Source organism: Colossoma macropomum, unplaced genomic scaffold (genome assembly GCF_904425465.1).
Source record: "Colossoma macropomum unplaced genomic scaffold, Colossoma_macropomum, whole genome shotgun sequence".
Taxonomy (NCBI): domain Eukaryota; kingdom Metazoa; phylum Chordata; class Actinopteri; order Characiformes; family Serrasalmidae; genus Colossoma; species Colossoma macropomum.
In genome coordinates this window covers 28447310-28472453 of record NW_023494799.1, presented here as the reverse complement: position 1 = coordinate 28472453, position 25144 = coordinate 28447310, and the positions used below count along the sequence as shown (strand labels likewise).

The following is a 25144-nucleotide window of genomic DNA, read 5'->3' as shown; positions in this document are numbered from 1 at the left end:
AGCAAGCTGAATCAATGTAGATTCTCATAAGCTTCAGTAAAGAGAAGCAAAATCGACTAAGACAAATTTATTAGGAAACTTCATCCATCTGATGAAAAAGTCAAAGAAATCATGCTGTTCTACATGGAAATAAAAAGGGTTATGAAATCATCTTGGCAGTATTGTCCAACAAATATGAAAAATAATATTTAAAATCAAATACAAAGAGTGGAAACAAAAAATTCCAAGTGCACAAAAACCCTCAGTAACTTAAATGCTTTTTTAAGGGCGAATGATTTTGGGCTGGAATTATTAGAATCATATGGGTAGAGTTATTTAGGAATGCATTACAGTGCATAGAGTACCAGAAATTGAAAATAACAGTAACTGTACTTTTTTTTACTATACTTATTTTACTTATTTACTTATTTTAAGCATTATTTTGAAAAATCTGTACTTTGCTCAATTATCATTGAAACTGTATAGGGGTGTTTTTACTCAATTGCATTTCTAAGAGAAAAAACATACTTTTTACTCCTTATATTTGCATTTAGACCTTATTATGCTATAAAATGCTTGTTACAAATTTGGAAGATGTCAATCAGTCCAGTTCCTGTATATTTTATTTTTTTTCTAAACATCAAAGCAAATTCATATAAGTATAAAATGTAACTGCTATTTGAATTTATCTGTATGCGAGGGCCAGTACACCTGAATAATTGCTAAGAAAAAACATTTAATTTATCTGTTAAAACATTTACATTTAATTGTATACTCGAGTACATTTAAGTGTAGATACTTTTTACTTTCAATAAACCATCATTTTGGCTCTATACATCCACTTTTAATTGAATACTTGTGTTTTCACTGAAGTATATTTTCTCTGTATTTTAACCATCTCAATGCAGCACAGAAGCTTTGAAGCAGATTTATAAATGGACACACGATTCAGCAACAATAGACGTGATCAGGCGTCCCCCACACTCTTTTGCACCATCTTGTGGCTGATATCTGCCATTGCAGCCAGTTGCTGTATTTCAAGTGTAACGTCCAGTGGAACGTAATTTAATGTAGTTGAATAGAAGCTGATTTTACAAGCAATTAACTTTCAGTTAGAAAAGAATGCTATATATGAGAAATGTTACTGTTATCACTTTCAACTCCCACAATTTCAAACGGAGAGGGGATTTCCTGCCGATACACAGTTAGCTGTTGAAGACAAAAGCAAAGTTTGTTAAAAATGGAGTTATGGCATTTTCTTGTTGTTATAGGATCTTTAAAGGTTGTATGAAATGTTTTAACTGATAGGAAACAAGTCAAACATAACGGGAGGATGCTCACAGATGTTAAAGCACACTCTCACCTCTGGAATTTTGACTTTGACATCAAACCCCTCCTGAGTAGAAGCCACAAGCATGGCTGAAACTTCATGTTCGGTATTTTTCTCATGTTTCTGATAGAAGCCCATGAGGTAGGACACACCTGGCAAGTATTCCTGAACCCTAAAGAGATATGAGTGAAAAATAGTGGTGTAAAAGTGCAATCCTTAAAGTAGAATCCCACCCATTTTTCAAAACATCTGCATCATAAATAGTTAAGATGTCAACAAAGGGGGTTGATGGCAAATGTGCAGTTCTGTAGAAACTTATTGAGTCAGAATTGGCCAAAGTGCTGGTGACAGGAACCAGACATCTGAAGAACTTAGTGCCTTTAAAAGATACCTCCCAAAAAATGATTGTGTTAAATTGTTATGAATCACCTGAGACATTATTTTATGATAGTTTTGTTTTGACTTAAAACCTATTTTTTTATTTTGAGTAGGTCAAAGTTAATGACTAATAACTAAAGAATAAGTTATTAGTTGGAAAAGTGTGTGATTATTTCAACATAATAAATAATAACTTGTGACGATAAGTAAATATTTTGACCTTCTGTTTGGAAACACGTTTGTTTGGCAGTTTGAGCTGAACCTAAGTGCATTTAGCATTTGTGTGATATTGTAAAACCCCTTATCCTAAAATCTGATTGGCTGAGCTGTGTTCGAAGCTGCTGTAAAATACTTGATGCAAACCTATGACCGCCTCACAACAACTGGACTCTGTATTCCTGTGGCACGTCATGAAAAACTCTTCTGCTGTTATAATTAATAATAATAATTAATCCTTGACTCTCATGCTGCTCACATGGACCACCGAGTATACTGATGTACCCGTTTTTTGTTCAAACCGAGGAGCTGGCAACTTATGTTCTTAACTAGAACTAGGCTGGTCAGCTAGCTAACAGGTTAAAATATAGCTAGCTAACAGGCTAAAAGATAGCTAGCTAACAGGCTAAACAACTCCGTCATTAATATCACAGGCTTGAATTAGTACTTACAATATGATTCACTGTAAAACAGCAATATTAAAGGCTTAATCCCAAACGGCCCTGTACTCCCTAAATAGCGTCCTATCTGCAGAGGTATTGAAATTCTAGCTTCTACAGCCAAGTAGTGCACTGTTTATCGAGTATGGATGCGGCTGAATCCCAAATGACTATTTTGAATGACTTATTTTTAGCTATATTATACGCTGTTGGAATGCAGAAGCCAGAATTTAAATTCCCACATAGTGTACTATGTAGGGAGCAGGGAGCCATTTGAGATTCAGCCCCAGCACGAGAACAGTGGCCCGGTTGGATTGGTGCTAAGACTCGCTGTGGTAATTTGGTGACCTAAAAGTACTTATAAAGCAAAGGTTTTTGCATTAAACAAAAAGTTTAACAAAAAGTTAAAAAGTTAATGAAATACCACAATATACAGTACAATATACAGTACAATATATATTGCTTTGCAATAATACAATACTCTAAAGGAACTACATTTCTTGGCAGGATATTTGTTTATGTCGATTATTATTAATAATGACCTAAATAATTTTCTGAAAAAATGTGTGTTTTATGTTGGCTGCCGTTTTATAAAAGCAATAAGCCACCTGAGGTTGTGCGTTACAGTGATTTTAGCACGGGGAAGGGAGTTTTATATTCTCAGCTTTGCGTCATGCCTAGCAACACCCTTCCCCATGCTAAAATGGCAATAATGCGCATCCTCTTGTGGCTTATTGCTTTATTTGATTTTACTGTGAGCCTCCTGCTTGACTGGGAACTGTGTGATTTAAACTTATGGGAAGTGTGTTTTTAGCTATGTGTGGTGCGCCAAACTTTAACTGTGACATTTATGTAACAGATACCATAACGTGAGCAAAGTAGCAGCTTTAGTAATGCAGTAACTGCAGAGCCAAACAAAATTCACAGTAATATGGGAAAGAAAACTGCCAAATCATTATTTAGACAAAATCTGTTCTTAAGGCACTTTGAGTGTAAAATGCACCCACAGATTTAATGAACACCAGTTTAAAACACCGTTTTACTAAATCCTTTTGGTTCAGTATTTTACTTTCTGAAAACAAATGAAGAATAATATGAGGTGGTTCACAAAATGTTTTCACTGAAGCTGAAAATAAATGTGTCATAAATTTTCTCTTTTTTTCTGTCTCAGCAGCAACAATGGCAGCCACAGTAGCACCAAAAACAAGCTTTTTACAGGTGTTACAGAACACACAGTAAGAACTTACTATCAGCCTTAGTAAATCAGAGAAAGTAAATCCTTCATTAAAATCATCTCCTCCCAGTGTCTCGTGTGTTGAGAGGGAAACTCCTATAAATGCTTTTACCTTTTTAATAGCAAAACAAGGTTTGCAACAACACAGAACATTAGTAAATCTGCCCCAAGACTGTATTTAGCAGATTAATAGCAGTGGTGTACACTTAAAAAAAAAAATTAACCTTTCAGGGCACAAATACTGTCACTGTGGTAGTATCATCAAGGTCTATGTCTTTAGATGCTTTAGTTAGGGAACTTTCTACTCTATTCCATTGCAATTCTATATATTTTAAGCTACATTGACTCCATAAAGCCTGTCAGGACTCCAGACTTTTTATTTTCTACCTCAAAAGCTTATAGTAGCGATATGCCCCTCTCCTCAGGGAAAGTGAATGTGATGTACTTTAAAACTCATTTACACACAATTGGACCTCAAGGACCATGTTATACCTTTGAGGGTACATTTACACTGTTTACACCTTGGGGGACAAAACTATACCTGTACAGTATCTTTTTTGAGACAGTGACTGTACTATTTTTATATCTAATAGTTTGTGTATAAGCGGACCTCCATCTGTTCCTAGAGGGAAGCATCTCAACTTGTTTGCTGGCTGAGAAGGTTTAAGGAGACCTCGAGAGCTTTGCACTAGATACAGGAATAAAAGATGACAGACACGGAGGGAAGGTCACAGCAGTACCACCCTGTCCAGATGTTTCCTGCCGTGAGCTGCTGTATTCCCATACCAGACAGTGACTGAGACAGCTCTTGACTCTTGATCTACTTTATAGAAATGCCTCTTGGTCTCCACAGACACTCTGACGTGCTTAAACTGATGCCATGACAGATTATGTGAATTAACCCAGGAATTGAAAATGTTCCACCTATATACACTCCCTCAGTGTCTGCCATTAATCTGCAATGGCTCATGTTTACTTTTATGGAAGTCTATAACCATTTCTTCTAGTCTGACGTATGTTCAGCTATAAATTATTATCACAGTGCCAACTTACCAGTATTTGGACCTATTTTTTGTAATCCAAGAATTAATCCATCTACAGCAATATTTTCTGAATATGCCATTCATTTAATACATGATTGGAAAGGTTTTCTCCAATCAAAAGCTTCAGTAATCGGGATTTATCAAAATATCGAACCTGCTAATTCAGTTAAGTCACTAATTTTAAAGCCATTTGAGAGAAATCATGTTGAAAAATTCTAAGCAGACATAAATGTAAATAGAACAAATACGAGTTTTGGTGACTATCCCAACTAACAAAATACTATGTTATACTATTTTTATGTCAACAGTTGATTGTTATGGTTGATCTTTTAGCTCTGTATGCTGTCGTATGCAAAAGTCTGAACACCCCTGGTCAAATGGCATGTTTTGTTGATTTTCTAAGTCTTGTGTTGATCTCTGGGTTGATGTCCAGCTATTTTGTCAAGTGTTTTTATTTGTTTGGATTGGAACTCATGCTCACTTAAGTTGGCTGAAGGTTCTTCACAAGGGAGAGATGTTAGCGCTCAAGTGGTTTTATGTGCATTATTAGAATGGAGGAACAATGTTGAAAACAATTAGTTATGATATGCTGAGCATTCATTTTATCAGCTAGATTGCAGATGACCACAGGCAGAAAAGAAGCAGGGGTGCTACGGTGTGAGACTAAGCCGCTGAGTTAACGTTACAGTGATAATACAGTGAACAATGTCACCGCCCTCCCAGTTGGCAAAACCATGTCACACCACTGATATTGAATAAACCAAACTGATAGAACACATCCTGGGGTGCACAGATTTCCATTTCAATTTTGAGACCCTGTGATTTATCTGGAAGACTTTTGTTTTGTAAAAAAATCAATCGTCCACTTTGATTATCATTGCTGTTGTCAAGCTGAGCAAAAACAGAGCAAATAATTCACATTTCCTTAAGATATGGTTTAAGTTACCTTTGGCCCAACGCTTGCATGAATGAAGGCACATCTCCCCAGTTAATTTCTGCATTTAGAAAGGGCTTTGGTCCAGTTATGCCTGCGGTAGAAACCTTCAGTGCCACTTCATAAGACTGACACTCAGCACCCCATTTGAAGTGGGCCTAAAAAGTACACACGATTTAGCAGGAAAGAACTGGTGCGACAGCAAAATCTAACAGCTTTAATGACCTTTTCTGTGAACTGTATGGCTGTAGCCCTGATATTTTAATGAGCAAGTGTGATTGACATCCTTCAGTCATGCAGAACTAAACACAGCAGCATGAGTGGAGAGAAATGAGTGAAACAGAAGCTGTTAGCATGGCTGATTGGATGAAAGGACCAATGGACAGATGGATGAGGTAGCTTGCTAGCTCTGTTACGCTTGCTGGGTTAGGTTCTTAGCTATTGCTATGTAATTAGAACAGATGGATACCGTATGGGAACCCAGTTTTGTTAAAGCTGTGTGGGTTGGACTGGCCACATCAGCCTGTGACTGGTGAGGGGATTGCTTTCTTAAGCTTTAACCAAGAGTTGGACCACCCAGTTTTCACCAAAAGGTGTAGAATTTTGGCAAAATGCATCATTTATTATAGAATTATGTCCCAGACAGATCACAATACGTTTGACACCCACAACCTTAAAGCCTGTTCCACCCTGAAGACCACATTTTTTTTTAAAAGAAACAGTCCTGAAGTATTGGTTATTTGCCATTACCGTGGTCAACTACTATGCTTGCTAGCTAGGTAAGTAGTTGTCTACACTATGGAATAGTTCAATCCCAGTCTTAACCTAAATCTCTGGATGCAGAAATGCCATTGAAATAAAATGCCTACCTTTGCTCCTGCTTGGATTTTTTGAACACTCAGGTCGGCACAAATTTTCCAGTTCACCTCTTCAGCCACCTCAGAAACTATCAGTTCTATGTCGTCTCTTTGTTCGGCTGAAGTGTAATAGGCAGCAGCCTCATAACCCAGCGCCTTTACATTAGGACTGACGGCCAGCACTCTCACTGAGATCACAGTCTCAGGAGCAGCATCTGTGCCCTAAAGATAGAAAACGAGTTCAGAAATAGAGGTATGGCACAGTTTGTTATTATTATTATTATTATTATTAATAATAATAATAATAATAATAATAATTAATTAATTTAGCTAATAGCGATGTCCAAAGGGTTAGGATCAGAACTGATTCAGGCATATTTTAATGGATTAAGTATCGGCTGTATGAAGCCCAATCTAGTTCCGATCCTTTATTTCTTGTTTTTTTGTTACTCCACTGTCACAGAGGTGATGTAAACTGGCATTATTCACAACCTGAAGAAGTGAGGCGTGTTTTCAGCTGTTTAAGAGATCTAAAAGTCTGCAGTGTGGACTTATTTTACAGTGGGCTATGAAAGACTGCAGCATCAGTGTTTCCACTGTTTGAGCTAGGCACGCCATCATTTTCAATCAAGTATTTTTGAAAATGTTCTGCTTTACCGAACAGTCGCGTTACAACAATGTGACATTCTATTCCCAACAATATAGTTTTGTATTTTGCATAAGTAATACCCCCGCCCCCCAGAAAATAAAAGATACGTTTAGAGTGTATACTAATATGTGCATATCACATATAGAGTTTGCACAGACTAGTCGACTTTTTGACTTTACTGTGATATTCAACTTGCAGACTTCTGTCTTACCTAAATTGTGTGGCTATATTATCTATGAATACAAAGATTGGATTGGTCGATACTCAACTTTAAAGTATGTGGGTTGGACTCGGGCAAAAATCTGGACGCTGACTTCCCTAATTAATTTTATTAGTAGTACCATTACTATTACCATTAATATTATTAATATTTAGATTGAAACATTGAGTGTGTTTACATGTACTCAATGATCTGATCACAATCGGATTTCTGTAGTTATCTGATTATTTAAATGGTCATGTAAACACCATACTCTGATCTAAAATCTGATTAAGAAATCTGATAAAGAGAGCTGGATTTTATCTGAGTAATCAGATTTCTCAGTGCATGTATATTTGTACTCCGATTTCTATTGGATTTCTCAGTCTGTACATGTGTGAGAACAAACCAGGGTACCGGAAATCAGCAGCCTTGCCGCAAAACAATTTTGGAGTGACGCTGAAACCAAATGTGAAATAAAGGATTTAAATATTCTTCATCTTCTAAATGATGTATGTTCATATTTTTAGGAAAAGTGGCGCGACGTTAAAAAAATGACGCGGCATGACGTTTGAGTTTATGTTGCGTTCACGTCACGTCTTATCCTGTGAGTTTATTGGCTGGTTGCAATGCAGAAATCCGATTACTGCCTGACTCATGTAGACCCGGATTTTCCCCATTATCTGATTACTCAAGTGCATGTAAATGTGTTGATTAGATTACTGACAAAATCTGATTTTCTGCAGTTATTGGATTATTAAGTGCATGTAAACACAATGTTTGGACATTGGCTTTTGGTTACCTGAAGTAGTCTTGATCCAAGAATGGAGCTATGTGATGAGTTCATTTTCTAAATGAAAGAAATAAACACACTTTGGCTGGATGCTGTTTCAGTTTTTGTTGTCATGGTAAGCAATTCAAATATAGAAAATTAAAGTGTTACAGTACCTTAAACAGTTTTTGAGTGAACATCATTTGACTGACCTCCGGTTTGTGTTTTTGAGGGCCAACACTGATCTGGATTTTAATCTTTTCAACAGGTTTAACCGACCTGACTTTTGAAATATGGATGAAGAGAAAAATTCCATTAATTATGGCAGTTCAGGAATTCAGTTCTTGTATATTGACACTGTCTGGACAAAACCTCATCTCCAAAATGCTAGCTTTGCAGGAGACTTTTAAAAACGTTAATGTAAAAATGTCTTTTTGAACCTTTCTGTTGGTTCATTGATTAAGGAATATATAAGGAGCAGATGTCATTTTTAAATTATCAAAAAAAAATAAATAAATAAATAAACAAAAAGGTTTTGTTCAGACAGCAACAATATAATTTTTGTCATAGCATCAGTTTACACTTGGTGTCATTTATAATACAGCATACCTGGCTCAAGTTGACATGAAAAGTGAGTGTATCCTAAGAAGTAATATAGAGGATATTCTTTAAGGTAATAGACTCGTTTAGCTTCCGCTTGAGTGCAGAATGCAGTTCCGTAAGTGCTTGCTTGAGCACAGTACTTCAGTTTTGGGTGATATATCTCTGAACCTTCATCCTGGTCCACAAACATGCACAATTAATTTTTAATAGTTAATGAAGATGTGTTTCTTTCCTGTATGCAGAACTGTAATGCATATTGTACCTGATAATCTCTGATTTTGTCTGTTTCTTTCCTGTTCGCTGCGAAACTTTGTTCAAAATCTCCAACATCTGACATCATGGGAGTCATTTTGGCTGACAGTGGATCTTCAATATTTCTTGACACAGCGTAAACATCAGAACTGTTCAAGAAAGACACAAATAATAAATTTCAGCATTTTTTACTGTAATCTCTGTCTTCTGCATCTGTATCAGTGGGGAACTCTGGACAGAAGGCCTAATGACGTCAATGAATTTAAAAATACACGCCTGAAATTTGTAATCCATTTTCATTTAATAGCATCATTATGCTTATTGTATTTAAATCCTCCAAATTGTAGAATTACTCCTATTTCATTGAGTTTTCATGGTATATAGTGTAGATACAGCCCTATAGTAAGCTTTCCCATTGGTTAGGCCTTCAGGAGATGAACTTAAGGTCTTACAAGTCAGACTAACTACTGACATAACTAGAAAGTGACAGCGGATTCAGTTAAACATGTTATATTGGGTTGGACCAATTTTATGGGAAATATCACTCTGAAATAACAACCTTCTACAAGATATGCATATCACAGATATGTCACTGACTGCGAATGTGTGTAGTAGCCTAACCAAATTTTAGTCAATGACAAAGCTCTTTACTGAATCACTGTAAAACTGCAACAAGGTAAAATTTATGCTAATATCTGTTACCAGCTTCAAATAAATCATACCGTTGCTGTCATGCAAAGACCTTGTATCTCCATGGTTATTGTTTTTTACTCTTTTGCATAAGTTGAAAACTCTAGTTTCCCCTCTGCATTTTTTTATTTCAAGCTGAACAGACCAAAAAAAAAGTCTAACATTAATTGGAAATAAATCTACCATTAACGTCCATTACATCCTGTAAAGTCACCATTTTGCAGACATGAGCTGACAGAGATGATATGAAATTATGTATTTGACAAGTTTCAAATGTTAATTTTTAATCTAGAATGGCCAAAAATGTGTATCAATATTAGCATTGCACCAATACTATTTCACATCCTATACGTTTTTCATTTTTGACTGAGTTTTGATGTTCATGGCCTGAACTGAAGGCCTCACTCTGATATCCAGTTGATTACTTACAGTACTTTTGATACATTTATCTGTATGTAGAAAAGAACTGATAAACTACAGCCTTGAAGCTAACTTGTGATAGAAGCTATTGGGCAGTTGCTGAATTATGCAAATACACATTTGAAATACTGTGGAAATTGAAATACTATTGAAAAGACTGACAGTTTTACAGTTTTATTTTAAAATACCTGAAGTAATCATGAAAACATATGTGTTTAATTATGGAATTCAGCACATGCCCAATGCTTTCTATTATAAGTGTATTTTGAGTGAACTGGTTTTCTCTTGTTTAACTGGGGAATGTGTTGAAATTACTGTCCATGGTATTCTACCATATGCTATAAATGTGGCAGATAGAGATTAGGTTGAAAAATTCCGGGGTCTTCCTTAAATCTGTGAATATATTCTTATTGACTTTTAGTATATAAAATATTTTTAGGTAAAAATCTTGGATGACATACTTGACTGACAAGAGCTCCGTAGCTTTTTTGCATGGGGTGAGGTTGAGCTCATAATTCTTTTCTTTGGCATTCTTTTTCAAGTCAGTTTTCCAAGGCAAAGCCACAACCATCTTGCTGTTTAGCTGGGCGCCGCACTGAAATAGCTCTGTATTGATCCCATGGAAAACAAAAAAATCCTTTGCCACTCTGAAACAAAAGAAAAAGTTAGTCTATGCTAGTATGTACATAAAATTAAAAAATGTTAAATTTACTACAGTAGTAGACCCCTAAAAGTAGACTTTTCATAAAGTTTCATTCACAATTTTACACACACACACACACACACACGCACACACACACACACACACACACACACACACACACAAACATACATATATAAATGGGTCATTGACATGATGTGCATTTTTTGTGTCCAAGTCCTTTATTTTCCCTAAAAATAATTTAATAAATAAAAGACATATATCACATTGTTCAGTATCTGTGCAACACTTTTCAATGCATCCACATTTAATTCATTTCATTTTTCTTTTTCAAAAGTCTAAAAATGCCACTTGGTGCAATCATCCAACTGTGTATGTTGATTAATTAAACTATCAAAAAAGGTACTTTTTTTGGGTTTAGGTTTATTTGTTTGAAAAAAATTTAAGTATAAACTCAGGTTCAAGGACAAAGGTCTCTACAGGTGTCTAAATAGATGCCTATATGAAATTAGTCTGAAAAGTCAGGTGGCACAACCAGTCAAAGTCAGATATATATATATATATTTTTTATTTATTTATTTATATATCATGTTCTGCAGATGTCTACTTTACCCAAAAAATCCATCAGTTTGCAGGGATACATCTGCGTTGAGCAGTTCACGCAGGTGTTCTTTTGGAGGTGGGTTAATAACAGCTTTTACTGCAATTGCAAAAATCATTGTCTTAGTTCATCTTTGCACTTTCATAGTATTAAAATAGTGGAGCTAAAAGAAATAAAAGCAGGTTATACCATTTACAGTAATGGCAGTCAGTGCAGATAAATATTTGCTGATTTCGACGGGCAGGCCGAGGCAGGTTGGCTGAATGAATTGGGTTTCCAGTATAAGGTACGGCTTTGTCCAGTGCCATGAAATTCCCTTTTGTAGATGCTGAATAATGTTCCAGATTTTGTTTTCTTTACTTGCAGTGAGACTCACAGACTAATGATGGAGAACGAATAACATAAGTTTTCTCTTCCACAGGAACCACTCAAAACATTACATCAGCACAACTAAGAGGGTAATGAATTATTTCATCTGATTGTTAATGTAGCATAAGTGTCAACTTATGCTACGTGGTCAAATGTTCTGTTTATTTTCTAAGTAAAAACAGGTTAACACATCCTCTACAGAGTAGACACCACTGCACATCATAATACACAATTACTTTTTTCATTGAGTTTTTATTTTCTTTTGCGTATTTGCTGAATTTAACAAAACATAGAATGTGAGAACAAAACATAGAATGTGACTCGCTAAAGTTACAGCACATCAGCAGATAAACAGAAACAATGCACTAAAGCTCTCACTTAGAAAATTTAATTTGATGGAGGGGGTTCAAACTGCATATGACTGCACCCATATAATACATTTTTACCATTAAAATTATTAGCAACAACAGTAATTTATCCAGTTTTGATTTTCTTTACTGTAAAATATCTCTGATGATACCAATTACTTCATACAGAATCATACTTGAAAAACAAATCAGAGCTTGACAGAATTATTGGCCAGAGTTTGTATTAGTCTGGCTTTCCTGTATCCCAGACTTATGCGGCCATCTACCTTCAGAATTGCAACAAAACCATATTTTATACATGTATATTGTATGGGTTGACACCTATGATGCAGGCTTACCTTTAGAATCTGTTGAACCACATCTTGATTCAAATCTAGAAAGGAGACCTCTTGCCCAAAGACCCTCGCATGTACAGATAAGAGAGGATTATTTTTGGGGACGGACTGCCAATCTGAGAGCTTTCAATGGGAATGAAGAAATGAATTAGTTTCACAACTACAGTTTACAGCATGTCATTTCACCTATACAGAATGAACTGTACTGTATACTTAATATAGTATACTGTTATAACAAAGCGGAATGAGAATCATGTAGAATGTGCTGATTTGGAATTCTCACTGTGTTTTCAAGTACCCAAACTGATTTACTCACTATTTTCATAATTGCTGCAAAGTCAGTAGCTGCAAAATCCTTGGTGATCTCAGGTCTGTCAGTGAACAGCTCTTTCAGGCCCTCTGCACGAACACCAAGCTGCGTAAATATGGACGTCTAGTCAAAACAACCTCTACAGTATGAACTAAATGGGTCATAATAAAAGAGCATTTGAAATGATGTCTTTATACAGTTACTTTCCAGTTACCTCGGTAAGCTGAAGTATTCTTCCGATGAAGTAAAGTTTTCCTTTTGAAATGATTTCTGTGGGCATTGTACTTGTACCATTTCTCAGCAAATAAAACTCACTCGACGTGCCAGTCAATAGCTCATCTAAAGAGTAAAGCAGACTCTCAGTGAAGCAGTAAATACTTACTGTGCTCTTTCTTAGGTAAACTTACCTTGTTTCTACACTCATTTTGTCAGCTCCACTTACCATATTGGTGCTCTTTGTAATTTGTTATCCGCCCTTTATCTTGTTCTTTAATGGTCAGGACCCCCACAGGACCACCATAGAGCAGGTATTTTATGAGTGGTGGATCATTGTCAGCACTGCAGTGACACTTACGTGGTGGTGGCGTGTTAGTGTGTGTTGCGCTGGTATGAGCAGATCAGACACAGCAGTGCTACTGGAGTTTCACTGCTGGACTGAGAATAGTCCACCAACCAAAGATATCCAGCCAACAGCATGCTGTTGGCAGCGTTCTGTGACCACTGATGAAGGACAAAAGGATGGCCAACACAAACTGTGGCAGCAACAGATGAGCTATCATCCCTGACTGTTCAACATAGGTGTTGACAGTGAGTGGACACAGTGTTTAAAAGCTCCAGCAGCTCTGCTGTGTCTGATCCAAAAGTAACAGACACTACGCCACCACATCAGTGTCACTGCAGAGCTGAGAATGATCCACCATCTGAATATCTGCTCTGTGATGGTTCTATGGGGGTCCTGACCATTGATGAACAGGATGAAGGTGGGATAATGAAGTATGCAAAGAAACAGATGGACTACAGTCTGTAACTGTAGCAATACAAAGTGCACCAATATGCTAAGTGGAGCTGATAAAATGGACAGTAAGTGTAGATACAAGGTAGGTGTACCTAATAAAGTGCTCATTGAGTGTAGATAAATAACGCTGGAAGTTGAAGAAGATCAAACATACTTTGTAAATCTTTAGTGCTGGTAAGCATAATGTATGACAGCAACAATCTATGAATATGCATGATTATGCAAATTAGAAATGCATCGGTATCCTCAACTTACCACGAAACCAATCCAAATGAAGAGCCTTGCTGTATCTGTAACTTAAGCGCCCAAATTTCCGAGCAAGTACTTTCACTGCAATATTGCATGCTGTGGACCTTTTAAAGGGATGGTTATGAAGGAGAGGTTAGATTTATGCTAAACATTTGAGAATATTAACACAGACAGTGTTGTAGTGCTCTTACAGGTGCTGATTGTCGGGCGTGCGGGAGCGTGAGATGGCTCTGAGCTGAGAGTAAGTGAAGCTGGCCACCTGGAGGTCCGTCTCCTGCAGGAGCAGCTCTGCCACAGCTGAGATTAGAGCTACGGGAGGCTTCGTCTCCAGCAGGATCATAGAAGCTAGCATTCTGATTTCAGCAGGAAGAGTCCTCTCTGCAAAGATGGTTAGGGCAATGTCCTGCACCTGAAAGAGGAAAAAATCAAATGTAAACTAAATTTGCATTTCCTGAATTCATTGCATTCAAGAAAACAATGGAAATAATAATGAAAAGGAATTCTGGAGAGAGAGCATGAGTTTTAGGAAGTTGAAAAACAATTTTACAAAGAACCTTTTTGAAAAGGGTTCTATGTAGCACTAAAAAGGGTTCTACTATCATTTCAATATCAAGCTAAGTTTCTATATAGAACATCCTACAACACATTCTCCATCAATCTGAAGAACCATTTCACCATGCAAAGTAACGTTTAAGCATGCAAATGGTTCTTTGATCGTTTGTGGTTTTATATAGAATCAGTATCTTTACTAAAGAACCTTTGAAGAACCAAATGTTTGGTGTAAAAGAGAGAAGAAAGATTTTAACGTAATATCTGTGAGCATAAAAAGTTTACTTTTCAGTTTTTTCTATTGACTATTTTGTGTAAAATGTCCATAAAACGTAGAGATCAGCTGACGTTTCAAAATAGTGTAATAAAAATAAAAACCTAAACAAAACAAAAAAATGTTAGCTTCTCAGAATCACTGAAAAGCAGTATGACAAGCGCTGGTGCTCACAGTGTGAGGGTCTCTGCTGGCGAGGTGTCGGAGGGACTGCACAGCCAGGCTTTGAACTCTGGTGGAGAGGCTGTCAGCCTTTACCGAGAAACCAGGAAGGAACTTCATTATGGTCTTAATACTTAAAGGGTGGCCTGCGTTTCCCAAAGCCTTCAGAGCGAGCACCATGTCTTTATCGTCCTTCTTAGTGAGTCCATTATTTGCCATGTCAAGCAGTGGCTGAAAAAAAAAATTTAAAAATAAAGAGAATGAAAAATAAAGAGAGTGAAAACTAACTTAATTAGCACACATCAAAGTGCTTTTATAGACCCAGTTTATCATCATACCTGCACTGTGTTGACTGGACAGGGGGTCTCATGAGCACACGCTCTGTACACCAGAGAACCATATGATAAGACCACAGTGTTCCACAGGAGAGAATGGGACTTACTGAAGGGGATGGTCAAGAATTCCTGCAGTGGACATGAGGAAGATCAGTCTTACGTTCACCTAATAGCCTTAAGAGCCTCACTTTTTTTTTTTCAAAAGAACAAATGCAGTAGATGTATAAAAATGTACTGATCCGAGGGTGAAAATTCAACTACATCGATTTTGTGATATCTGCACTGATTATAACTGATTGTAATACTATTTAATTATGTGTTCTCAATTTTTATTTATAATATTATAAAATTCATGTTTTTTTTTGCAATCTTTTCAAAAACAGGAAAAAAAAAGTTATTTTTTTTATTTTTTATTTTCTTTAAACGCAATCACGTGTTTTTTATCTCACCCTGGGGAGAGAAAGGGCTAGCACATGCTTTCTTCCGACGTGTGAGTGTAGCCACCACGTCATTTCCAGCTGCCACTCTTGCAAGGACACTGGACCACTGAACATCCATAGAAGAGGACACTAACTGCCCAATTCTGTATAACTGATGCCACTGCTAGCTTCACACTGAACCAGTGCCGTAACTAGGACCTTATGGGCCTTAATGACAAGTAATTTGTTTGTTTGCTCTCTATTGCTGTGTTTTAAACAAGCTGATGCTCTCAAGGCACGTCACTTAACCCACTAGCATCGAATATTAACCTAAATCAGTGGTCTCCAACCCTGGTCCTGGAGAGCTACTTTCCTGCAGAGTTCAGTTCCCACCTACATCTAACATGCTGCCCATCCCCCTTACAGAACACTAATGCCTCGAATTCAGCCAATCAGGAACTTGTGAAGAAGCTAATTAGCTGGAGCAGGTGTGGCAGATTGTGGTTGGAACTAGAAGTTGTGGTTGGAAGGTAGAGGAGCAGAACCAGGGCTGACCTCTGACCTAAATGTTTATGCTAGACCACCTATTTAGGTTTTTAGAATTGTAAATAATGAATGTCATGTTGCAGGTTGTTTTCCCCCCTCTGAGGAGGCTCCACCCACTCACACCTGCAAGTGATTCCAGGCCTGCATTCAGGTGGGCGTTTGAAATTCCCCGGGAACATGGTCGTATCTTGGGAACGGTATGGAGTATCGACTCAGGGGTCACCATTTGATAAAGGTCTGGGTCTTGTGTGTAAGCTGGTGAAAGTTGGTGGTGGTAGGATTTTCATGAGGGCTCCGGTAAGCTTTTAAAGTCCCCTGGCTATAGTGTCACCTTCCCAGGCTTATATTTCCGGAACGGAAATAGCTAAAAGGACGTGGATAGGCTCGTTGGAAGGTGCAAAGTTTGGGACCTTAGAAGTAAAGCACAGCCGAGATCTAAGGCTCCAAAGTCAGAGAAAAGCGAAAACTTGGGCTGAATGCAAAATGTTAGCAAAACATTTATTTTAACAGGTGGTGCGCTGACCTCTCTATTGTGTTACGCAAGCATTGCAACTATGGCGGCTGAGAAGGCCATTCTTGGCATCTTCCTATCATGTTCTATTAAAAAAACTTTACACTAAAATACTTATAACAAACTTGTCTTCTAATGTCTTCAGTTGGGTACACCAAGTTGCAGAGGCCACATTTGTAGAGGCCTTTATCAGAACCCATTATGTGTACTTGCCTTTTTAATATAGTGGGGTCTACATACAGGTCACTGCTCATTGGGTAACACCTCTGACACTCCCACCAAACCTACCTGCACACCGTTTCACACCATGTCAGAGAAACATGTTCGTTTTGACATTGAACGCGCCCCAGGACTCATTATTCGCTTTTACAAACCGCTTTGTTTGGTTTAGTTTTTGCAAAGTCTGTGTTTGATATGCAGGTTCTGAGTCTGTTTTCTATGTGCTGATATTTTCCCTGTTTTTGATTCCTGCTTGTCTTTTTGGATTTTGACTATGGATTTGTTGCCTGCCTTTGTTTAGAACCCTGCTTGTTTAGGTAATGAGTACTAGACTGCCCCAAATAAAGCCATTTTGCACTCGCAACCAACCTACATATCCCTGACATTGCACATCTTGTACTATCATAGTGAAACAGTTTTTGAATGTGTTTTTGAGGTTTGAATTGATATATTGCTTACTTTTTTCATTCAAACTAAAATTTTGCTTTCATTCAAGTACTTATTTGAATGAAAACCAGTAAAATTGCTTGTTATGAAGTCATTTTTAAACTGATGAAATAATGTTTTACAATGAGTGAAGGATATGTTTGTGAACTGTTACAATAAATGTGATGCATTCTAAGAGATAAACAAGGAGATAAGTAGATTCCAGGGCTGCCTGTGTAGTGTTGTTGGAAGCCAACAGGTGAGATACATTGTTGAGAAATTGATCATGGGTGCACTGTTGTATCACTATCTATGTGAAGGGCTGAATAAAGATTTGAGGGTGCCTGGTTGCCAGGGGCCCTCCCGCGCCATATTTTAAAAATTCTGAATGGAACCAAAATGAAATTTTTATCTAATTTGAGATTTCAGAATGGAATTGTAATCAGATCAAATTGTTGTGAGGTCAAAGATTTACACCTCTGATATGCAGTCTTTACCTTTGCCGACTCCACTAGTTCAGGCTCAGCTGATAGATGGTTAAATGCCACCAAAACTGCCTGTCCAGCTTCACTTGCAGTGATATCTCCAGCTTTGAATCTGATTTTTAGAAACTTGAGCACCCTTTCATCTGTCACCTCGACAACTGTGTCCAAGAACCACCTCCTAGTCAAGAAGAAGTCATCATGGAGAACATATGAAACTTCCACATAAGTAGATCTGTCTCATTCTTTACAGGTTCCTTGCCCTGATCAGTGGCACATAAATACCTGTGCTCATTGTTTCCTGATAGCTGCTTCCACAACAGCTCTAGATCGTCATGTGTTGATGCTCGCAGGAGTTGAATAAGGGCAAGAACATCAGAACTCATGGTGCTGTTCAGTTGGTAGATGTTACCTTGGGCCAAACGTTTGATTAGGTTGGCAATCTATTGAAATTGGTGAGTAAAATTAGTGAAAAGAACTGATTTGTTTTCTGCATCTGACTGTAACCTTCATTTGCAAGACAAACCTTGGGCACGGGATCATTTAGGTTTATCATCACAACTGGAATTGGAGCTACACCCTTTTCCATCTTATACATCAAATTTCCCCTGTTTTTCACTTGACCGGTCACAGGTTTCCCAACAGTGTCCATCTCTTTGAGTAGCACAATGTTCCGCCTGCAAAGTAAAGCAGCATTGACCAGCCAGTTTAGCTGCTGTAAAGCACTGATTGCCCACATATTTAAAGGAATGCACTTCTCAGAAAACAAGTCCCTAAATGGTTCTTAGCTTGGACATACAGTTCTACACTCTTAAAAATGATGGTTCTTTAAGGGTTCTTCAGAAAAGAAAAGACTCAAAGAACCCTTTGTATGATTAAGGGTTCTTTGCATCGCTAAATGGTTCTTCACATTGATTAAGAATGTGCTGTACATGGTTCTATATAGAACCTTTTTGAAAAGGGTTCTAAAAAGCACTAAAAAGGCTTCTTCTGTCATTATGATGTCAAGCCTGTGACAATAGAAGAACCCTTTCTGGTGCTATAGAGAACCCTATAGAACCATATAAAACACACTCTCCATCAGTCTGAAGAACATTTTCATGATGTAAAGAAACTTTCAGTAATGCAAAGGGTTCTTTGGGTGTTCATGGTTCTATATATAACCATTTTCTTTATTAAAGAACCCCTGAAGAACCATGTTTTTAAGTGTGTAGAAAAAACTTTAATTAGTATACACTCTTAAAATATGGTTCTTCAAGGCTTCTTTAGTAAAGACTGTGGTTCTATTTAGGTCCGTGAGTTCTATATAGAACCATTTCATGCTAAAATGGTTCTTTGCATGGTGAAATGGTTCTTCAGATTGATAAAGAATATATTTGGTTCTATATAGAGCCTTTTTGAAAATCATTCTTTATTGCACCTAAAACGGTTCTTCTATTATTATGATGGCAAGCTTTTAATAATAAAAGAACCCTTTTTGGTGCTATATAGAACCATATACAACACATTCTCCATTAGTCTGAAGATTTCACAATGCAAAGAACCATTGAAACATGCAAATGGTTCTTTGAGTATTCGTGGTTCTACATAGAACACTGTCTTTACTAAAGAACCTCTTAAGAACCATCCTTTTTAAGACTGTAGAACATTTACATCACGTGGAGGTTTCTAAAATGTTCTCACATATCTTATTTACAAAAATGCGTTTGTGTTAAAAGGTTCTTTAGGGAACCAAAAGTGGTTCTTCTATGGTATTGCTCCAATTTTTGGCACTTTTACTTAATTAAGTGGCTACTAGGTTCCTTTGCCTGCTGACCATATAAACATGTGTGGTAAAGCTGTTTTGGTCAGTTATGGTACTTTGTGGCAAAATAAAATGGACTTACGCGGCCTGCAGTTTACAGTTGCCCCCCTTAACGTTGAATGGAGTAAAGTGGTGCCTTTCCTGAGCAGAAGCTTTTGTAATCAGACCACCACCTTCTACAGACTTCACTGTATATGCATACTTCACTGTGGCAACAGCATTGTCACCCCTCTGAAAGCCCAGATTTCACAGTATTGCAATTATTATGTACATATACAGAATCGTGTGTTTATTTAGCTCATTTGTAGATATTTGAGAATCTATCATGTCACAGAGGGATGCTTATTACATGTTGGATAACTAGGTATACAAACCTGTTGGGTGTTTTTGTTTTCCTCAGCCAGCGCCATCCCACGATACACTGCAGCTTTTTGATGGCAATCATTAATGTCAACGATCTGAGTCACATACAATTCTTTGGAAGCTGCGTTCTCCTCAATCGCGTAAGCACTGTGGCATACTCCATGAATTCCCAACTGAGAGGACGCAAAAACAAAGCACATGTAATATTCCGAGGAAGGCACTTTGAATTTGAAGGAAACATTAAGATGAGATACCTCATTAAGTTCATAAACTCTCTGGGTGGTCTTGACTGTGACGTGCAGAAATCCCACAATGCCTCTCACTATGTTCACAATGGTGTTGGAGACTTCGCCTGCTGTCTTAATGTCACCTATTTGTCCCTTTGAGTATTCAAACGTGAAGGGTCTGTTGAGCTCGGCCGCTAAGCGTTTGGTGAGGTTGGGCGAGACCTTAAATAGGCTCTGTCCTGGAATTCCATTGAACTCCTCAAATACCATATTGTAGATCTAGAAAATCAACATAATTTGTCATAGGCTGCATTCATTTTTACTAAATATTTCACTAAATATTTACCAAAAAGATCCAATAATTCCTTCACAGTCATCTTTCACAACCCTGTTTACTTATTCATTGCTTATAATTGTATATATTGTCATGTTTCAGGATGATGCTCAGTCAAAAAAGATCAGCACTTTGTTACTTTGATCCTCACTGTCATGTTAAAATCTTGTAACTGCCGGCTGACCTTTACATTCCTGATGAGTGGACCAAAAGAAATGGTCAAAAATGACTTATAATACCAATTATTAAATGTATTAATTTTTTTCCTGTCATTATAAAGAAAATTTTCTTATGATTGCAACAATATCCAAGTTTTAGAGATTTCATTACAAGTTCTAAGACACAAAAAGTCTATACAATATTTAAAAAGACTACATAAACATTCATTCATTCATCTTCTGTGCCACTTATCCTTCTGGGTTGCTGAAGCCTATCCCAGCACTCATTGGGCAGAAGGCAGGAATCACCATGGACGGGTTGCCAGTCCATCACAGGGCAGACACACAGACATACTTACTCATACCTACGGGCAATTTAACATCTGAGTGCATGTGTTCGGACTGTGGGAGGAAACCCATGCAGACACGGGGAGAACTCCACACCTGGTTGCCCGGCCGGGGAATCGAACCAAGGCCCTTCTTGTTGTGAGGCGACAGCGCTACCCAGTGCTGCCCTGGCCTACAGTTATTATATCATTTTAATGAAAAAAAATGGTCTTTTTGATGTTGAGCATACCTGAAGGAGAAAGGTCTGGACTGATACTCCAGTGATTTTGAAAGTACACTGCATTTTGACCCCAGACTCGGCCAGGTCTGCCATGTCACGCCCGATTCTCACCACTCCTTCATATTTATACTCATATGTTTTTTTGGGGTTCAGGGTGGGCTCTGAAATGTTCATGAGTGGAGGGGAAGAGAGAGAAAATGTTTGTAAATCCCTGAACTTTTTATGCTGTTACTTCAAGTGTTTATAATTTTACTCAAACTAGTGTCAGTGTAGTCAATCAGTGAAGACATGCCTCATATCAGTTCTGAACTGGAGTGGAGAAGCAGTGCTAATGAGAAATCCTGGTAATAATTATGCCATCTTACCATATAAAACTAATCCCATCTGAATAGGGCTAAAGAAGTACATTTGAGATTACCTAACAACTTGGCCGCTAGTGCTAATTGGTGCTAGGGGAGACCGGGGCATCTTGTCACACGGGATGTCAACACACTGTTAATATTTCCAATATCAGAGGGTGCTACTTAAAAGAGGGATACTAGTTTTGTGCATCTGTTTGGTCTGATGACATATCCTGTCTGGGAAAGTCAAGAAAGCTGCGAGCTGAGGTGAGCACAGATTTGCCATTTTCCACATTCTGAAGTAAAAAAAATGGAAAATTACTTTACAGTGTCTTCTGCTAATGTCCTGCACTAAGCTAACTTTCACTAAGCAACTTGTCACAAATGCACACTCACAATTGAATTGTCTGTACTGGACTAAGATATGAAAATGTACACACACACACACACACACACACACACACACACACACACACACACACATTTTCTAAGCCGCTTATCCTTCTGGGTCGCAGGGGGGAGCTGGAGCCAATCCCAGTGGTCACTGGGTGGAAATGTAATGAATACAAAATAAATTTCTGAGACTTCCTTCATTAATTTGATATGTAGTTTGTAACCTTATGACCTACTGATCCCACGATATATAAACAGGTGTGAAAAGTGTGACACGACGCCCTGGTCTCCCCTATAATCCTCCGTTACTTGTTAGCTGCGTTAGTCCTGTAGCTCCAGTACAAAACTAAAGCAAACACCAAACATATCTCAGCTTTTTTTTTTCCAGTGGACATTGTTTCCCAAAATAATCTCTATAGAATAAAACTGTATAGACATGATCTTGAAAATCACAGTGCAGGTTTATGTAGTATCAACAGTAGTGTTGCAGATAAACTGTGAACAAATGAGATCTAGTACACCTACAATGTCACCTTCTCTCACTCCCTCTCTATTTCTCCTCTCTCTCACACACACACCTCTTTTCTCTCCCCCCCCCTCTGTTTCCTCTCTCCCTGCCTCTCTCTTTTTCTGTCTCCTTTCTCTCTCTCTCTTTCTCTTGCGGTCTTTCTCTCCCCCTCTTTCTCTCCTTCCCCTTCCCTGTCTCTCTCTCCTCTCTCTGTCTCTCTCATCTGTCATCCTGTGTCTCTCCCCCTCTCTCTTTGCCTTTCTCGCCTTCTCTCTCTTTCTCTCTCTCCCCTTTTTCTTTTTTTTTTTATCTATTTTTCTCTCTTCCTTTCTCTCTCACTTCTCTTTTTCTATCTCTCTCCCTTCAATTTCTCTCTTTCTCTCTCTCTCTCTGCCCCCCAACCCTCCATCACACACACATAGCCTACGCATACAGTCTCTGAATATTAAAGTTTATTTTTAGTTAACATTCTTGTACTGGTTAATAATACTACTACTACTACTACTAATACAACTAATAATAATAATAATAATAATAACAATAATGCATATTATTAGTTAAGACCCTTTCCATTTAAGTTATGTATTATTTAATAATTCCGCAGAAAGTCATTTGACATCATTTCCTTTTGAAAGATGAATAATATTAGAATTATTGTAATGTACTTTGTTACTCACCATAATTGATGCTCTCACTTGCTGACAGAAGGAAACATCAGAGTTAATGTTTTATTGAACGCTTTATTTAAGCTCTATTCATTGCAGGAATAGCACAGCTATGAATAAATGCACCCTGATAAATGATAAGCCAAGGTAAGCAGTATAGCATTCCTGATATTGTTGATGTATAATCGGTCCAGGATATATGGTGATACCATTCGTAACTTACATTATGTAAACAGGCTGCGCTCTAATCTATACGAGATACATACCAGCCAAGGCCGCAGAGAGACAGAAGAGGAGCCGGTGCATGGCGAGTGGCAGCAGTGCAATCCCATGCTTGGGCATCATCTTATATATGGAGGTCAATCCTCCCTCTCCTGCCCACCTTATCTCCTCTGGTCAGAACCAGTAGGGTCAAACGATCTCCTTCAATCTCGCTTCACCTGCACAGGGGCTTGCTGCTGCACGGCAGGATGTTTATAGCTTCAGAGTGAATTCATGCTTTGGCTGGAGAAGCGTGACTTGAACAGTATTTACAGTTATTAAGAGGCCAAAGCTAAAATGCAAGGCAAAAGATGGCTGCACACCAAGTCCATGACATGCTGAGCCTGTGGAAATGGGAAGAGGACAAAGGTGTGGGTCCACTGTGACCACGGACAATGTCAGTGTGTCCTGCAAATATGGTGTATTCACTGAAAAATAAACACGCACGTAGCATGAGCTCTGCGGACGTTCGCCCCCTCAGACTAAAATCACACTAAAAGATCTTTTTTTAAACTGACATAAAATTAACTCTGACCATGTTTTATTCTCTATAAACAATTTAAATCATGTTAACTTGAAATTGTAAGGCAGCTCTTTGTATAGATTTGTTAGTTATCTCACAGTTTAGTCAAAGGTTCTCCTAACCCATGTTTATCCCAGTTAGTTCAACGATACAGCTTAATCTGAGCTTCCTCAAAAACTGTGAAAGTGATTGTAAAAGCTGAAATTACTTGAGTTCTTTGTTGGATTTTTTCTCAGTCCCTCCCCCCAGATTAGTCATTGCTCATTCACACATGATAGGAGTGGTGTCCCATCATATGTTGTGACCACTTGAACCCACACAGTGGGACCTCCTTATTGCAAAACACTCCAAGAGAGGAATATCCAATCCTGTCCTCAAGGAGGCCGGTCTGTCTGCAGGTTTTTATTCCAACAAAGCAGGAGCTCACATGATTGGCTGTTTGAAGACTGAGAAATCGATCAAATAAGGGGAATCAGATGTGCTCCTGCTCTTTTAGAATGGAAACAGTTCGAACGTACAAAAAGTACCCACCCAAAACAGCCTAACCAGTTTATCAAAGAACCCAAATCTTTGTCAAACATCTACGAAATGCCTGGACAAAGAAACTAGAAATAATTTCAATAAAATAACTGTATTATTTGATTTGTATGTGTATCTTATTTCCATGACTTGCAGAGCTCACACAAACACAACAAAGCTTTCAGAGTATTAACATTTTTTACTGCATTATGATGAGATTCATTATCCTGTGCATTCAGAAAATTAATAGAAACAATACTGCAAGCATAACTATTCCTCATGCACATTTTTAAAACTTGTTACCTTAATAGGCTCTGCTGAACAGATCCCAGGGTGGTCCAGTTGAATAGCACAACTGGACTGAACTGGACGATCTATATTGTGTTGGACGTGAACGCACTTCCACTACATCCATAATAAACCGGGTACAGTGACTGCTGATATATATTGTGAACGATACTAACTCCTCTCAACAGGAGTGATAAAATGTATATATAAGTTTTGATAACTGATAAAAAACTGATTAAATATAATATAAAATATTAACAAACTAGATGAAATTTTGTCCACCCGCCAAAGCACTTTTCTCTTGCCAATTCCACCTACAGTCCACCCAATTGGTGGGAACCCGCCCAATCTGGCAACACTGGCTG

General features: G+C 37.8%; 1 protein-coding gene across 1 annotated transcript; it reads right to left on the bottom strand.

Annotated features, from left to right (window-relative positions):
- Nucleotides 1-1104: 1104 nt before the first annotated feature.
- Nucleotides 1105-23494, bottom strand: vtg3 (vitellogenin 3, phosvitinless). Its single transcript, XM_036585944.1, has 26 exons — nt 23455-23494; nt 23201-23221; nt 21291-21442; nt 20249-20500; nt 20006-20167; nt 19714-19862; nt 18354-18504; nt 18113-18270; nt 17843-18008; nt 15228-15353; nt 14902-15120; nt 14096-14313; nt 13911-14008; nt 12855-12979; nt 12647-12745; nt 12334-12453; nt 11448-11637; nt 11270-11357; nt 10458-10643; nt 8897-9035; nt 8641-8809; nt 8208-8314; nt 6424-6633; nt 5567-5712; nt 1343-1481; nt 1105-1188 (listed from the first exon to the last, which is right to left on the bottom strand). Exons 1-26 carry the CDS (start codon nt 23492-23494, stop codon nt 1105-1107), a joined length of 3714 nt encoding a protein of 1237 aa, XP_036441837.1.
- Nucleotides 23495-25144: the final 1650 nt, after the last annotated feature.

Coding starts and splice junctions, on each gene's coding strand:
- vtg3 (XM_036585944.1), bottom strand. CDS start 23,494: ATGCACCGGCTCCTCTTCTGTCTCTCTGCGGCCTTGGCTG. Junction 19,863..20,005: donor AAAACAAAAACACCCAACAG/GTTTGTATACCT, acceptor CTGGGCTTTCAG/AGGGGTGACAATGCTGTTGC. Junction 18,271..18,353: donor TAAATGATCCCGTGCCCAAG/GTTTGTCTTGCA, acceptor CAATTTCAATAG/ATTGCCAACCTAATCAAACG.